The sequence below is a fragment of the Panthera onca genome, chromosome B1 (assembly GCF_046562875.1).
Source record: "Panthera onca isolate mPanOnc1 chromosome B1, mPanOnc1 haplotype 2, whole genome shotgun sequence".
NCBI classification, from domain to species: Eukaryota; Metazoa; Chordata; class Mammalia; order Carnivora; family Felidae; genus Panthera; species Panthera onca.
The window spans coordinates 61,384,388-61,402,166 of record NC_138342.1 but is presented as its reverse complement, the minus strand read 5'-3'; the positions used below and the strand labels follow the sequence as shown (position 1 = coordinate 61,402,166).

At 39.5% G+C, this 17,779-nt stretch overlaps 2 protein-coding genes across 2 annotated transcripts in view; one reads left to right on the top strand and one right to left on the bottom strand.

Moving 5' to 3' along the window:
* ART3 (ADP-ribosyltransferase 3 (inactive)) overlaps nt 1–5,887 on the bottom strand; it is a 141,997-nt gene extending 136,110 nt beyond the window's left edge. The window contains exon 1 of the mRNA XM_078446021.2: nt 5,778–5,887. The gene's annotated coding sequence lies outside the window, so the exon portion shown is untranslated. The remainder of the gene's footprint in view (nt 1–5,777) is intronic.
* Nucleotides 5,888–9,986: 4,099 nt separating this feature from the next.
* CXCL9 (C-X-C motif chemokine ligand 9) lies at nt 9,987–17,247 on the top strand. The gene is made up of 4 exons (XM_060654837.3): nt 9,987–10,124; nt 12,251–12,377; nt 13,716–13,800; nt 14,856–17,247. The coding sequence occupies exons 1-4, from the start codon at nt 10,061–10,063 to the stop codon at nt 14,958–14,960; spliced, it is 381 nt and encodes a 126-aa protein (XP_060510820.3). The 5' UTR covers nt 9,987–10,060; the 3' UTR covers nt 14,961–17,247.
* Nucleotides 17,248–17,779: the final 532 nt, after the last annotated feature.

The following is a 17,779-nucleotide window of genomic DNA, read 5'->3' as shown; positions in this document are numbered from 1 at the left end:
GAATGAAGGAGAAATGAAGACAATTCAAGATAAACAGAAGCTAAGAGAGTTCATTACCATTGGATTTGCCCTACAAAAAAATGTTAAAGGGAGTCCTTCAGGCTAAAATGAAAGAACACTAGTCAGTAAACTGAAGCAGTATGAAGGAAGAGAAAAATGTATTTTGAGAGAAAGAACATGCAAGCATGAGTGGGGGAGGGGCAGAGAGGGGGAGAGAGAATCTCAAGCAGGCTCCACACTGTCAGTGCAGAGCCCAATGTGGGTAACTACGTAGTGAAGGAGGAGGAAGAGAAAAAGGAGAAGGAAGGATGAAGGCAGAAAAAAGTGGAGGAGGAGGAATAGGAGGAACTACAGCTACCTAGGCTATATTGCTGGAGAGAGAGCCCACAAGGTGAAGTGTTCAGGGGCCATTTAACCCCTGGGCTATACTGCTAGGGAAGGAGGCCACATGGAGGCAGTCCATGATGCTATTTTGGCCAACCCTCCAGATGTCTTCAGACCCAGCCACTACTACTTGATTGCAACTGGAGAAAAATCACTATTTAAAAAACTTTGGTGGGAAAATTAGATATTAATTTGGAGATCAAAAAACTTAAATCCATAATTCGGCTACTGTTGATAATGCTGCTATAAACATCGGGGTGCATGTACCCCTTCTAATCAGTATTTTTGTATCCTTTGGGTAAATATCTAGTAGTGCAATTGCTGGATTATAGGATAATTCTATTTTCAACTTTTTGAGGAACCTCCATACTGTTTTCCACAGTGGCTGCAGCAATTTACATTTTCACCAACAACGTAAGAGGGTTCTCCTTTCTCCACATCCTTGCCAACATCAGTTTCCTGTGTTGTTAATTTTAGCCATTCTGATAGGTGTGAGGTGAGTATCTTTTCATGTGAGTATCTTTTCAATGTTGAGTATCTTTTCATGTGAATGCTAGCCACCTATATGTCTCCTTTTCAAAAATGTCTATTCATATCTTATTCCCATGTCTTAACTGGATTATTTGTTTTTTGGGTGTTGAGTTTGGTAAGTTCTTTATAGATTTTGGATACTAATCCTTTATCAGATACGTTATTTACAAATATCTTCTCCCATTCCAAAGGCTGCCTTTTAGTTTTATTGACAATAGCCAAATTATGGAAACAGCCCAAATGTCCATCAATTACTGAATGGACAAAGAACTTGTGGCATACACACATACACACACGCGATGAAAGATTACTCAACAATAAAAAAGAATGAAATATTGCCATTTGTAACAACATGGATGAAGCCTGAGTGTACTATGCTAAGTGAAATTAGTCAGAGAAAGACAAAAACCATATTATTTCACTCATATGTGGAATTTAAGAAACAAAACAGATAAACATGGTGGCAGGGGGAAGAGAGGCAAACCATAAAATAGACTCTTAACTATAGAGAACTGAGGGTTGCTGGAGGGGAAGTGGGCAGAGAGATGGGTTAAATGGATGATAGGTATTAAGGAGGGCACTGGTTGTAATGAGCACTGGGTATTACATGTAAAGGATCAATCACTGGGTTCTACTACTGAAACTAATACACTATATGCTAACTGGAATTTTTTTTAAGTGTATTTATGTATTTTGAGAGAGAGAACACACAAGCATGAGTGGGGGAGGGGCAGAGAGAGAGGGGGAGAGAGAATCTCAAGCAGGCTCCACACTGTCAGTGCAGAGCCCAATGTGGAGCTCAATCCCACAAACAATGACCTGAGCTGAAATCAAGAGTCAGACATTTAACAAGACACCCAGGCACCCCTACTTACTGGAATTTAAATAAAAACGTGACCATTAAAAAAAAAGAAACTTACATCTACTCTTTATACGATATCAGACAATAATTTACAGCTTGAAACCATCAACTATTGAATATCTATACACTACAGGGTATCTGGCTAGCCCAGTCAGCAGAGCATGTGACTCTGGATCTCAGAGTTGTGAATTCAAGCTCCATGCTGGGTATGAAGCCTACTTAAAAAAGAAAGGGGAAAAAATATATCTGAAGTGAACATAGGTCAGTATTATGTAAAAATGAAAAACTTCTCAACAGTTAACAGCAAAAACTTAAGATAAAAAGAAGGCAATGAGCCTAATAATATTAAATATAGATGGGGATATAGGGTCAATGAAACCCTCTTTCACTGCTGGTGGAAGCATAAACAGTACAAATTAAGTTGTATATACACACACTCTAAGAACCAGCAATTCCACTCCTAATAATACACTCAACAAACACATACATATATGCGCCAAAAAATATGCACAAGAACATTCATAACTGCAACATTCAGTTTAGCCCAAAATTGGGAAAAAATCAAAATGTCCATTAACTGAATATATACCTCGTGGTAAGTCATACAATAGAATATAACAGGGCAATTAAAGTGAATGAACACTCTTCCATACATGACACAGATGAATCTCACAAACGTTTAGTGATAGGGATGAGACTCTAAATAGGACATACACAGTACCATTTATATAGTTCAAAAATAGGCAAATTCATTGACGGTATAGCTTTAGGGAAGAAGAAAAGTATTGTCACGTCACTGAAATTTGGTGAAAATCCACTGAGCCACAATGCTGATACACTTTTCTATACATACACCTATTTCCCCCTGTCTATTGGTTATATTAATTAGCTGAGGCTGTCACACAAAATACCACAGACTGAGTGGCTTAAGCAACAAATTTATTTTTTCACAATTCTGGAGACTAGAATTCCAAGATCAAGGAGTGAACTCAGTTGGTTTCTTTGTGAGACCTCTCTCCTTGGCTTGTTGACAGCCCTCCTTTCCCTGTGTCCTCACATGGTCTTCTCTGTACATCGCTACATCCTTATGTTCTCATAAGGACATCAGTCATAATGGATTAGGGCCCACCTAATGACCTCATACCTCTTTAAAGTCTCTGTCCCCAAACACAGTCACATTCTGAAGTACTGGTGGTTAGAACTTCAACATACCATATTTTGAGTGGACAGAGAATTGCTTAGAACATGTGATACACTTCAATAAAAATTATGCAAGAAATGAAGGCAACAAAAAGGCAGATATTTTAACTAAAAATGGATTAAAGTTTCCTATAAAATATGCAAAGAATTGACATACATTTAGAAAGTCAACACTCTGACTCCACTTGACAAGGGATCTTGAAAAGGTAGCAGATTCAGGTATTAAGCCAACACAAACTAAAAGGTCAACAAGAAACTGAAATAAGCACTGATCTCAGGTGCCAAGTCTCACATATTAAACAAAATAAATACAAATGACAAAAGAATTGGGAAACCGGTACATGTATATATCGATGGGGGCATTACAAAATTAATCTACTCTTTCTGGCATGTAATCTGTTAAAATGTTATAGAAGATATAAAGATGTTTTAACCCTTGTCTCTATACTTCCCAAAAAGGAAAATATCCCAAGAAAGTAAAATCTTTCAAAAACTATTAAGAGGTATTTTTTGAATTCTGAAATAGAAACAACTCCAATAGAAACAACTCCAGGGATGACAGAATAAACAGGCTACAAATAGAAAAAACATTTTTAAAATATAAACTATGTAGATATAAGGAAATGTTAATGTAAAATAAGATTATTTAAAGATATTGCTTAATGACAAGGGTCAGATGTGGATATAAGCATAAACAGGGGTCTTTGTGAATCTCCTCACCTCACTCCTTTGTTTAAAACTCTTCAAGGTTTGCTCAGCACATAGAGATGTACAAGGCCCTTCATCGTCCGGTGGCTACTGTATTTCTAGCCTCCTTTCTCACCACTCCAATTTTATTATCACTGTACCCTTCATCCTACCAAGGTTCTTGCAGTTTCCAAATTTTGACATCCTTTTTCTCATGCCTCTTGCTCAAAATGCCTCCCCCACTCATCTTCTAGTAACAAATTCCAACCAACTCTCCCTTCCACACCGAATTCAACCAGAGCTGTGACCTTCTCTGCGCCTCCAATAATTGAGTACAGTCCTTTATCATACCACTTCCAATACAGGACTCGCTACACTTTCTCCCCACAAAACTGTGAGCTCTTTGAGGGCAGATTTTTGTTCCTATTTGTGTCCTAAAAGTATAGAATAACAGCTTGATAAATGACATTAATGAATGATAAAGAGTAAATGAAGAATACGAATTTTTCTTGTAATTTTACCGAAACAATGTGAATGTAAGTCACTTTAAATAAATATTGATTTTTAAACAAAAATATTTTCTCGCTCTTCAGGATAATTTTTCTTCAATCAGGCGGCAGCTTAAAACTTATGGTAACAGGTCGTCAGACTACCACAGAGCAAAAATGTATTACTGCCAGAATTTAGCCACAGCTGTCCTTTAAATGATGTCCTAACATTCCCTCTCAGAATAGTTAATAGATTTAATCCAATCCTCTAGCTTTACCTAAAAAATATAAACCAGGAGGCCAGGTATCAAGATCAGTAAAGGTAAAACTTGTTCCCTTCTGTTATCTGAGAAGTGGACAGGACTTGAACCCCCCCCCCCCCCCCCACACACACCTATTATTTGCCTGCAGACACCTTACCATACAAGAATATTGTGGAAGGAAGAAATGACTCCCTGCATGGGGGGAAAAAAAGAGGAAAAAAGAAAAAATCAGAATGCTAAGTAGGGGCTTCTGAGACTTTCAAGAAATAAACCCTTTTCAAGTCAGCGTCCTTTAAAACTAGCAATACCTACTGAGAGAAGGGGAAGTCCACCCTGCAAAAATTCAAACAGGCCTGGGGATTTCATTATGAAAAGAAACTTCCCCTTTCACAAGCAAAAAGGAAGACTTATTGTCACTGTGACAGACTCTAAAACTATGTCCATAATTAAACAGACCACACAGATTCCATAATCAAAAAGAGAAAGGCGGAAGTCCAGACACGCACATGAAAACAAAACCCTGCCTCTGCAAAATCCTGCCACACACACGAAAACAAAATCCTGCAGTCCTGCTCTTGAAGGTTACCTGAGCATTTGGTTCCTTGGGGGTCGGGGATTTTTGGGGGGCAAAACAGGTTAAAACCACGTCCAAAGGGAAAGTGGAATTATCTGTTGATTTCAACTGCGCTGATAATCCTTGGCTCTTTTCCCAGGACTGTGAGAACTGCCTGCAATATCCTCTTGCTGAGTTTCTGTTTCTCCTAAAAGCCCTCTCTAGCCATAAACAGCGCTTCGATGGGATTTTCCCTGTCCTTCTGCCCAGGCAGAAAAGTGGGGTTTTTTCTCAAAGCTTTCAAGGCACTTTCGGAAAGGCTTCTTTGGAAACAAGCGACAGCACAGGCCTGGGCTGAGGGCAACAGCGTCAGCCTTCATTTCCACGGGCCACCCCTACCCCTAGGTGCTTGGTGGGGAACAGTCCCACCCCTCAGCGGGGCCTCCACACGAGCCCTCCCATCCGGCTTGTTTGCGGCGTAAATTAGCCCCTTCTGTGTAATATAAACAAGGCTGGCCTTCCGCGGCTCCTGATCCTAGGACCCCCTTTCTCTTGTCCAAAACGCCTTGTCCCTGTCACTACAAACCATGGTCGGAGGACCCTCCCAAGCCTCACCTGGCCGCCTCAGCCCCGATAACCAAGCCCTTTGGAGGCCATTGATCACTCCAGCGTCAACCCAAGCCTCGTGTGGAAACTGCAAAACAGGCCCCGCTCCTGGCGTCCCCCAAGGAAACGTGGCCTCCGGGGTCGGGGGGCTGTGGGCCAGATACGGGGCAGAGAGGAGAACTCCCAAGGAGCTCAGCCACTACCTTTCTCTCGATGCGTTCCTCCAGCCACCTCAGCACGGGCACCACAGGCGGGAGCGAGCTGCGCCTGTAGCCTCTCCACTGAAAGTTCTGGAAGCGGGCTGGCTGGGCATGCGCAGTGCTCGCACCACAGCCTCTAGGGAGGTCACCTGGTCTGGCCTCCCGCCTCCCCCCTCTCAACTTCCGCGATACAAGACAGTGCCACGCACGCACGCACGCGCAGTGTCGAGACAGGCCGGGAGCCTTCGTTCATTCTTGTATTCCCTCTGTCCTGCGCGCCAGGCACGGTGGTGGGACGGAGATGTTCGAAAGCCTTCCTCGTTCCTGTGGCGGATGGAGATTGGACTATAGGATTTCTGGTGAAGGTGACATTGCCTTCAATGTCAGCACTCGGTGGTGTGAGATTATCTGTAAGAACCCTGAACAAGTCTGGGGGTCAGTGAAATCTTCCCAGAGTTAATGCCATCCTGGATATCTAAGGTAAGGTTACTACTACTAGGCTAGCAAGGCAGCGCAGGCGCAGCATTCCAGGCAGGGAGGCCACGAGCAAAAACAGCGCGATGGGTAAGAGGCATGGTCCCTTTGAAGAATGGAGGGAAGAAAGGGTGTGGGAGCAGAGTCCTGCAGGCAGAGTCTGGAAAGGTGGGCAAGGGCCGACCATGCTGGACCTTAGTGTTTATCCTAAGAAATTTTTGTCTCCTTTTTCTTTGCTAGAAAGAATGATCTCTAGCTTTGTGGTACTTTGCGGTTGACAATGAATTGTTGCCATTAACTTTAACGACCTGTGAGGTCAGTAATAGTTTTATCAGCACAGGGAGCAGAAGCTTGCAGAAGTTAAGTATTTTGCAGTCATTAAGTAGCAAAGCTGGGACTTAAACTCAGCTCTGCGCTATGCACGGTCAGTCATTACCAGAATTAAGCATTACCGAGTGAATAAGCTGTATCAAAGGTCACCACAAGTTTTCTTTGAAAAGAGTTCTGCATTAAAAGTCATCAAAAAATCGGTCAAAAAATGCACACCATGTTACAGAAAATCCTAATATATGTTCCCCATTATTCTACAGCATGCATTCGCATTGGGGATGGGATGGGGAAGGAGATTACCCTCAAGGGAACAAAAATTGGTCCTTGGGGAACTGAAAAAATTTTAGATGTTACACATATTAGTGGCCCAGCCAATTTAATCCTACCCAACAAAATCTTATTTTTTAATATCTAATTTTTCTCTTTAAGAAGAAATTTAATTACGATTTGGGTTCGTTTTAATTTAATCTCAGGAGAGGCAATAACAAAAAAAAAAAAAAAAGTTAGATGTTGTGAGCCCAAATATCCATCAATTGATGAATGGATGAAAACAATGAGGTATAGACAACGAAATATTATTTGGCCATAAAAAAAATGAAATCTTGCCATTTGCAATAACACGGATGGAGCCAGAGAGTATTATGCTAAGTGAAATAAGTCAGAGAAAATACCATATGATTTCACTCATATGTGGAATTTAAACAACAAAACAAATGAGCAAAGGGGAAAAAAACAGAGAGGCAAATCAAGAAATAGACTCTTAACTATGGAGACCAAACTGATGGTTACCAGAAGGAAGGTGAGTGAGGGATGGGTTGAATAGGTGCTGGGGATTAAGGAGTGCACTTGTGATGAGCACCAGGTGTATGGAATTGTTGACACTATGTTGTACACCTGAAACTAATATTACACTATATGTTACTGGGCCTTAAAATAAAACTTTAGGGGCACCTGGTTGGCTCAGTCGGTTAAGTGTCCGACTTCAGCTCAGGTCATTATTTCACAGTTGGTGAGTTCAAGCCCCACATCGGGCTCTGTGCTAACAGCTCAGAGCCTGGAGCTTGCTTCCGTTTCTCTGTCTAGCTCTCTCTCTGCCCCTCTCCTGCTTGTGTTCTCTCTCAAAAATAAATAAACATTAAAAAAATAAAACTTTAAAAAAAAAGAACTGTTTTTTTGCAGTAATGGAACCTCCAAATTTTAGTGGATCAACCAAAATAAAGATCACATTTCCTAACTTCCTGTGCAGCTAGGTGTGACCACATGAATAAGCTCTGACCCATGGAAAGTGATGAGTAAAACTTCCAGATAGGTCTGAAAATGAGAAACATGCCCTTTTTCTGCCATACCACCATCCTGTCCCTAGAAAGTAGACATGATGGCAAGCCCCTTTGAGCCATATACCTAGACATGAACATATACCTAGACATATACTGGGGACATGAACCTAGAGATGATAATAAAGCAAATGATAGAAGGAGCCTAAGTTGGGGCACCTGGGTGGCTCAGTCAGTTAAGCGTCCAACTTTGGCTCAGGTCATGATCTCGCAGTTCGTGAGTTCAAGCCCCGCATGGGGCTCTGTGCTGACAGCTCAGAAGCTGAAGCCTGCTTTGGATTCTGTGTCTCCCTCTCTCTGCTCCTCCCCTGCTCATGCTTACTCTCTCTCTCTCTCTCTCTCTCAGAAATAAAGAAACATTAAAAAATTTTAAAAAAGAAAAAAAAAAGGAGCCTGAGAGACTTAATGCAGCAGAACCACCATACAAGCCCTAGTCCACCTGCCTCTGTCAGGGAGAAATACACTTCTGTATTAGTCACTATCAATTTGGGTCTCCATTATATGCAACTAATCCCTTGTTCCTTTTTAAATTTATTATTATGGTTAAAAAAAGCATAACATCAAATCTACCATTTTAATCATTTCTAAGTGTACAGTTCAGTAGTGTTTAGTTATATTCACATTGTTGTACAACTGATCTCTAGAAGTTTTTAATCTTATAACCCCAAAACTCTTTCCCCACTAAAGACTAATTTCACCTCACCCTTTCCCCCAGCCCTTTGCAGCCACCTTCCCACTCTCTGTTTCTAAGATTTGACTTTAGATATTTCATATGAATATTGTCCTTTTGTGACTGGCTTATTTCACTTAGCATAATACCAAGGATCATCCATGTTGTAGCATGTGACAAGATTTCCTTTTTTAAGACAACATAATTATGTATATATACTACATTTTCTTTATCCATTCAACTGTAAACAGACATTTGGGTTGCTGTGCCTCTTGGGTATTGTAAATAATGCTAAGATGAACATGGGTGTGCAAATATCTCTTTGAGAGCCTGCTATGGATTCTTTTGGATATATTCCCAGAAGTGGGATTGCTGGATCAAATGGTAATTCCATTTTCCATTTTTTAAGAAACCTCCATATTTTTTTCTGTAATGGCTACACCATTTTATATTCCTACCAACTGTGTACAGGAGTTCCAACTTCTCTACATCCTTTCCAACACTTGTTATTTTCTGGTTTTTGATAGTGGCATCCTGATGAGTTTGAGGTGATATTTCACTGTGGTTTTGATTTGCATTTCCCTAACAATTAGTGATGTTGAGCATCTTTTTATGTGCTTGGGCCTTTTGTATATTTTCTTTACAGAAATGTCTATTCAAGTCTTTGCCTGCTTTTTAAACCAGTTATTGGAGTTTTGTTGTTGTGTTATAGAAGTTCCTTATATATTTGGATCTTAACTCCTTATCAGATATGTCATTTGAATTCATTCCATTGGTTCCTTTTTTACTCTATTGTTTCCTTTGATTGTAAAAATTTCTAAGTTTGATGTAGTCCCATTTATCTTTTTTCAACTGGTCCCTATACTAACTAGTCTAACCATTTTAGAAAATAATAAACTGTAGCAGGAGTGATACAAAAAAAAAAAAAAAATGAGCTTGCCACAGTAGAAAATGACCTGGTCCCTAAGGATATTAAGATGCTGACTGTTTAAGATTTTTGGGTAGAAAATACAGAAAAAATAAATGTAGCCATACAGAAGGATATTTTATAAATAGTAAGAAAATTTGGAAAGTGTATTATTTATCTGGACTTTAGTATTTTCTGTCTGGAAGCACATCTGCAACCCTTGTTGTGTAATATTCATTATGTAACCTATTCTTCACCCAGGTGAGTAGCTGTGATTTTGCTAAAGGCTGCTGGTGATTCTGGTTTCATATCTTTATAATAAACTACCCATTTATGTGAAATGGAAGTAAAACATGCAGAAATTCCCTTGGATATGAGAGTAGGGTTTCCCCCAGCACAATTAAGTTTGTGGTCAGTTTAGCTACATCAGCTAAAAATACCAGCCAATCAGAGTTTAGGAGAGAATTGGATTTTCCAAATAAATATGATTCCCAGGAGCGTGTTCTCTATAGAAATTCTCAGGCTTGAAATCCAATACAGAAGTGATTCAATAGAACTCCATTCTATCACTATGAAGAAAAGTGGTATTCCTCTCTTGTTGAGTATCATCTTCCTGACTCTGCTTGGCGGTCAAGGTAAGGGGTTCTGAGTTATATTAGGTTAGTAAAGTTAGAGATATAAATTGCTATTGAAGTCTCTTGATTTTCCCAATAGAGTTGATTACATGCATCAGATAGTGATATAAGTCATTCATGAAAGGTTCTAAGTGATGTAGTTGATTGCCCAAAGTTGATTTTTTTTTCCTGAGAGAGAGAGGAGGGGGTGCAGGTGAGCAAGAGGCAGAGAGAGAGCACAAGAATCCCGTGAAGGGCAGAGAGAGGGAGAAAGAGAGAAGCGGGGCTCACACAAAGTGGGGCTCACCCAGAGCGGGGCTCGAACTCACGAACCATGAGATCATGACCTGAGTCAGAGACAGATGCTTAACCTACTGAGCTACCCAGGCATCCCTACAAAGTTGATTTCTAAGACCTGCTAAGTCAAACATTGATCTTCTCGGTCTGGATGTCTGAATTCCTGACATGCAGTAACTGTTGAGTAAATGCGTGTTGAATGGGGTGATAATGAGATCACAAGGTTTGTCCCCTAAATCATTTTTATAGCCCTTAATACTGTTTCTTGATAATATGTCTGTGGTTAACCAATTAAGTGTCCAATAATCAGGTCTCTAATCTGTTTACTAACTACCATTGGGCAAATTAATGAACTTTTCTAGACTTGAGTTTCCTCAGTTGTAAAATGGAGATTTATAGTCATGCTTTTACTACCTACCACTCGATGTGTGGCATATAGTAAGCACTGAGTAAATATATGTTGAATGAATGAAAGAATTAAGGAATGAAGATAGTGTATTTCAAAGGGTTTTTAAAGGTTTAAAGCACTATCAAAAAGCAAGGCAGTGGGGAGGATGAGGATGATGGTTGCAATTGGTTATTATAAGTATAGCTTTCTAAAACCAGCTCCATTCCCCTAATGTCAGTAATAAATGGCTTTAGGAGTTGCTTAAGAAATTGTGGTCCAAATAGCACACATGAATCAGGTGTGTGTCTGACCTGTGATAGGCATTTGTTAAATATTGCAAAAATCTCCAGGGGCGCCTGGGTGGCTCAGTTGGTTAAGTGTCCAACTTCAGGTCATGATCTCACAGTTCATGAGTCCAAGCCCCACATCAGGCTCTGGGCTGACAGCTCAAAGCCTGGAGCCTGCTTCAGATTCTGTGTCTCCCTTTCTCTCTCTGCCCATGCCCCGCTTACGTTCTGTCTCTCTCAAAAATAAACGTTAAAAAAAATTTTTTTTTTAATTTCCTTTCCTAAGGTTGTAAGATATGGTAGTTAAAAGCAATGCATTTGGACTCAAAAAAACCTAAACTGAAATACTGCTCCTGCCCCCAAAAGCTAAATTACTGTGTTCTTTACATAACTTCTTTGAACCTTAGCTTCTTTAGCTATAAAATGAGGATAATACCTCCTTCAGAGTTTGTGGAAATGATTAACAGTGTGGGTTCACAGCTTGGGAGCCTTTCTGGTGTGATCTAAAACGGGCCCCCTTAATCAGAGGGCAGGGAGAGATCAAAAAAGAGGCAGGCCACTCCAAGTTGGTAGGTTGCAGTTGTAATAATATCAAAGGGAACTTACATAGGAGGCTTGTCTTGAGTGCCCACCAACCCCTAAAAACTTATAAAGAGGCCCTAACTTGGCTTAGTCATGTATGCAATGCAGGTATTTTCAACATCACATCACCATCTCAAGGCTGTGTCCTTGGCTTGGAGAAGCCTCTGGGAGCCAGAAAAGCAAGAGGAACCCTTATTCCAAGGACAGGGGAGGGGAAGAGGAGTCTCCTGGGGCCCAGGTCCAGCTCATAGGTCAATTAGCAGTAACCTTTTTTCTTTCCCCAACAGACAGACACTAATGTGACAGTAATAATCATGACTCAGTCAAATGTATCATTTTGATGGATCACCTAAATTGAAACTTTGCCTTGGGGTGCCTGGGTATCTCAGTCTGTTGAGCATCTGACTCCTGGTTTCAGCTCAGGTCATGATCCTAGGGTCATGGGATGGAGCCCTGCATCAGGCTCCACTTGAGCGTACAGCCTGCTTAAGATTCTCTCCCTCTGTCCCTCACTCTAGCACATGCTCTAAATAAACAAATAAATAAATAGAGACATTGCCTTAAATCAATGTGCTCTACCTTCTTTCCCTTAGGAACCCTAATAATGAGGAATAGACGCTGTTTCTGCATCAACACCAGCCAAGGGACAATCCACCTAAAATCCTTAAAGGACCTTAAACAATTTGCCCCAAGCCCTTCTTGTGAGAAAACTGAAATCATGTAAGTAACAACTCATCCAAAACACATGTACCATATTGGCAGGAACATTAAATTTAGTGTGACTATTAGCCTCAGAACACTTGTTCAAATTCAGATGATTTCCCCTCCATAAATCTGAGCTACTTCTTTTTTTAGTTCTAAATAATAAGGAACTTCTGGTAGAGATTAGAACCAAGGATAATATATAATCAAGCATGTAGAAAATATTTAATGCAGATAACCCAAAAGAAGAAAATAAAAATCATTTATAATTCTACCACCAGTGATAAATGCTAGTCACTCCTTGCCCTTGTCTTCCAAATTTCCCTTATTTGTGTTTGTGTGCATATATAGTTGCCACATATATATACATATACATACACAAAAATAAAATCATACAGTACATACTCTTATAGACTGCCTTTTTATTAACACCATATCATGAACATTTCCTCATGTCGGTAAATCTTCTATAATACCATTTTTTCTGATGTCATTGTTAATGGCCAAATTATATTCCATCCTATGGATGTACCATAATTTATATGAGCAATGCTTAAATGTAGATTATTTCCAATATTTTGCTATTGAAATCAAACTGTTACTGTGGCAGTATTGTGTCTTTAGTTCTTTCCTATTAATAATAACTTTTCATGGGGTGTTATATGGAAGTGTTGAATCACGATATTGCACACCTGAAACTAATAGTACACTGTTAATTGGAATTTAAATAAAAACTCAATAATAACATTTCTAAAGATTAGAATCGCTAGTTTCAGTCTTTGGAAACCTAAATCAAGGCTGATCTATAGAACAGGTATTCGTATCCTCAGATTATACAGAGAAATTAAAGAAAAAAATTTTTAATTGTTCCTGGAGAGTCTGCTGTGAGTAATTTAAAAAATTCAACCAGTCCGTTAATTGTGTTTCAGAAAAATATTTTATGTTTTAGGGAGTTTCATTAGAAAATTTAGCATAACGCATGTTGATTTTCACAGTTTCTACAAAAAAAAAAAAAGTAGCTATATTGACAGCTTTTCTATTTTGCTTCTTCACTTAAACATAAATAACTATTTCCAACAGAGCAGCACTAATATTGTCGTTACATATAAGTTTAAGTTTCTCTTATTGCATATTTCAGTTGGATTTTTTTAATTTAGGGCTGTGTGCTATCCTAGAAATTTGCCTAAGTCCCCTCACTCACTAAGAAAACGAATAGGCAGGAAGGAAGACTGGAAGTCTCAGATGCTTATTGTGATAACACAAATACATTTTAATTGGGGGACTTCATTCTGAGAGTAAGATGAGGAATTTAAATTATTGGAAGTAAAATAAATCTTGTTGCTATTTCCTTGGCAGTGTGACAATGAAGAATGGGGATCAAACGTGTCTAAACCCAGATTCAGCAGATGTGAAAGAATTGATTAAAGAGTGGGAGAAACAGGTTAGTGACTAGGAGGAACAAAGTTTTCTTTCTTTCAGAAATTAACTTTTAAAGACAAAGAATTTATGTGGTTCCTTTAAGGATATGTTTTTCATTTATGTTATTGCACTTCTATCTTGTTCCTAGAATAATGTCATCACTGTAAGGTATAATTGTATTTTTGCATGTAGTATCACTTGTCTGTCTCCCCCACTAGAAGTACATGTGTATTGAATTGAAAGGTAGACACTGAGGATGGAAAGGTAATAAAGTATAAGCCCTCCCTGATGTAGCAAATGCACTAACAGTTATAGCACAATGTGAGAAATATAAAATAAAGATATGTACAAGAGTCTTGAAGATTATAGAAGGGGTAATTAATTTTGCCAGAAGGAGGGGCAGGGAGAAAGTGTTAAGGAAGACTTTTCATATGACTGGGGTCTTGAAGAATAAGTAGTTCACCAAGAGAGTAAGGACAGCATGAAAAAGAAGCATAGACCATGAGAGAGCTTGCTGTATTCGGGGAGCCTCAAGTAATGTGGCTGGAGTTGTATGAAGGGAGTGAAAAGTAGAAAAGTAGACCAGGACAAAGTGGGAAGAATCCTGTGTAATGTGCTCAGGAGTTAAATTTGAAGAGGGCCACAGAATATGTAGCTGGGAACTTGGCTTCAGGAGTCTGACAGTCTGGTGGTTCTGCCACATACTAGCTATGCAACTTTGGGCAAGCCACCCTCTCTAGGCCTCCCTCTCCTCCTCTGTAAAAAGTGGATGATAATAGTACCAGCCTCAGAAGGTTGTAGTTTGGACAGGTGGGTTGTAAGCAGAATGAGAGTAAAGGCAGTAATAGGCCAAGAGAATAGACAAAAGAAGATCAGTTACAAGGCTGTGGCCTCCTGCTCAAAGTCAGTGATATAAAGAGAAGCAAAAGGAGCCCCTCTGAGAGTGAAGCAACTTTAAACCAGGTTTGAAGACTTAAAAACAAAACAAAACCACAGTCTGGAAAGTCCAAATATAATGTAAAGAAGGAAAAATGGTAAGATAAAGAAACATTACCCTTGTTTTCCTTCTCCTTACAGGTGAGCCAAAAGAAAAAGCAAAAGAAAGGGAAAAAAACTCAAAAAAGCAGGAAAATTTTTAAAGTTAAAAAATCTCAACATCCTCATCAAAAGAAGACCACATGAGCAACCACTTTACCAACCTTATGCCCAAAAGGTTTTCTTAATTATGATGAAATAATTCCAAAAGGAGATGGCATCTTAATCCATAAGCTTTTTATTTGACTGGAAATTTTCAAGCATTATTATGAAATTGTAATTAAAGCTAGAAAGTTGCTTTTGAAATCTAAACATTAAGAATTGTTACAGGCTATAGTTTGACTTTGTTCTTCCACCTCCAGCCAACTGAATTTCATCATGTTAAGACCACGGTCTTAACACCCACATCTGGACAAATGTGCACAGAATCATATCCTGTACACAGTCACATCCCACACACAACAGCTGCTTAGAAGATCAGCCCTGCACTTCCCAGGCCACAAATTCCAGCCTCTAGAGAATATTCTGAGGCACATGTCAGCAAGCCCCAGCCTGTCAGCATGCTAATAAGCCTAGCAGTTTGGAATCGAGCCGGACCTCACCAAGCTGCCATGGCCATCTGCATCTGTATTTGAATCTGCCCACAGGCCTCACAGTGTATCTGACAGACCCATGCTGGTTGTTTCTGGGGGCCACAGCTGAAGAACACTAGCACTTGGCTTTCAGAACCTTCTGTCCAGCTTTTGAGGACATTAGACTCCAGCATGCCTGCCCACGCTGATCTTATTGTTCACCTTTGCTTCAGTCAAGCCTGTTCCTCACCATTCTACCACAATTTAGTGCCTATCTCTGCTATAACGTCATGTCCTCATTTACCTGGGTCTACTCCTTTTCACTCTTATGCTAGCACTCCATAGGAATGCCTTCTTCTCCCCACTCATCCTCATTTGACCCAGTCTTTGGTTCAGTTTAATCCTGCCTCTTAACTAAAATCTTCTGGACACTTGGATTATTTTAAAACTCCAAGTTCACTTGTGTTCAATGCAATACAGGTGAACACTCAATTGTTTTCTGATTATTTTTTGCATGTTTATTTCTCAAACCAGATTGTCAGCCCCTTGAGGGCAGGGACCACAGTTCATTTCCTTGATTCTGTCACCATGCCTAGTATACTATGAACTAGGTTTTGAATAATTTTTTAATTACAAATTTTACAAGTAGGAGGGCAGCCAGACTGCCTCCTCAGGGCAGGATCTGGCTATATTGGCTGCTCCATAATGTTTAACCCCTGGTAACCTCTTCTACTCATTATCTTTACGCCATTGTCACTGCAGGAATAGGAGCTGATGCAACATTCTTGTTTCATGACAGGATGTTAACTTCACCTTTTGAACAAACAAAAATGCTTAGAACACCGGATATTCTGAACTATTTTCATAAAATAATACAGGATACTGAGTATCACAGAATCTTACAATAGGAAGGAGCTTTCCTGTCCAACTTTTACCCACCTCGTACAAAAATTCCTTTAATACTATTCCTGGGACAAGCCTCAGTTGTCTGTGTCTGACAAGAAAACCACCAAGTTCCTTTTGAAAACTCATTTTAGATAAATATAAATTTCATTCTCAGTTTAACCTATTTCAGAGTTTGTAAAGTATTGTGATTATCAATTGCCATCCCAGGTCTCATGAGAAAGGGGGAAGGATATGAAGAAACCAAGAGCTGGAGAGAGTAGCAAATCCTGTTAGTGGTGACATGGCTGGTGCCCAGTTAGCCTCAAAAGGGCTTGGAAACCCTCTTGAAGAAGAGGTTCAGTGAATTATGTAGGAAAGGACATCTTTGGCCAGAATTTAAACTTACACCTACTTTGCCAGATTCTGTCACTTCTTACACTGCAGGTGATTTTTAGTGTTGCCCAGCGATGATCGCACCCAAACATCATCATATCTAATTGTGAAACTCTTTAGCTCCTTCCATGAAACCCCTGAAAACTCTGAACATTTCATAATTTGAGAGTGTGACCCAGTTCCCACAGGTAAAGTGGACAGTGTGTAACAACCAGAGACAACATGTTTTGACTAAGTACCTATGACATATATATACGTGATAAGCATTCATCATTTATATATATATGTATACTCTCTAAGCAAATAATTATTAAGTTCAAAGCAGTTCTGGCATATATACCTTGTACTTTGAAATATTTTCTTTCTTTAAAGGCAAGGGCATCAATAAATAGACCGTTGATCAGAAAACAAATACTGATTGGGGCACCTGGGTGGCTCAGTTAAGCGTTTGACTCTTGGTTTCGGCTCAGGTTATGATCTCACAGTTCATAGGACAGCATGACAGCACAGAACCTGGTTCAGATTCTCTCTCTTCCTCTCTCTCTGCCCCTCCCCTGCTTTTGCGCGTGCTCGCTCTCTCTCTCTCAAAATAAGACCTGCATTTTAAAAAAATACTGATTTTTTTAATATCTTGGACATGCACCTCAATCATTACATGTTTAACAGTAATTATTAGATGTCCTTTTTCATTTGTTTCCATGTCAGATAGGCTATAGTTGAGATAAAGACATGGAAGCCCTTTATAGAGCTCTTTGGAGACAGAAGAAAAACTTCTATGGAAAATATGACAACAATGCCTTATAACAACATTGATTTTGAAGAGTTATGTAGAATGCAATTTATTTCCTAGTCCTGAAAGTTAATGTTATTCCAATGAGATATAAACCAGGAAACCAAAACTGTCCTAACCCTTTTCCATATCCTGAAAGTATATATATTGAAATATTATAAAGCCTCAAGTAGTTATGATGGAGCTCTAAACTTCTTTAAGGGTCCAGGAAACTTAGGCTGGAGGTATTATGCAGTGTGGACTAAGAAGGTTGAGAATGAACAACGAATATCAGCCTTGTACATTTGAAGTACACTTGAGAGGCCAGAAAGGTATGATGTTTGGGC

What these genes read in the sequence shown, in the direction of transcription:
- CXCL9 (XM_060654837.3), top strand. Translation starts at nt 10,061, where the DNA reads ATGAAGAAAAGTGGTATTCCTCTCTTGTTGAGTATCATCTTCCTGACT. An exon ending in GACTCTGCTTGGCGGTCAAG is followed by an intron (nt 10,125 to 12,250) that starts GTAAGGGGTTCT and finishes TCTTTCCCTTAG; the next exon opens with GAACCCTAATAATGAGGAAT. An exon ending in TGTGAGAAAACTGAAATCAT is followed by an intron (nt 12,378 to 13,715) that starts GTAAGTAACAAC and finishes TTTCCTTGGCAG; the next exon opens with TGTGACAATGAAGAATGGGG.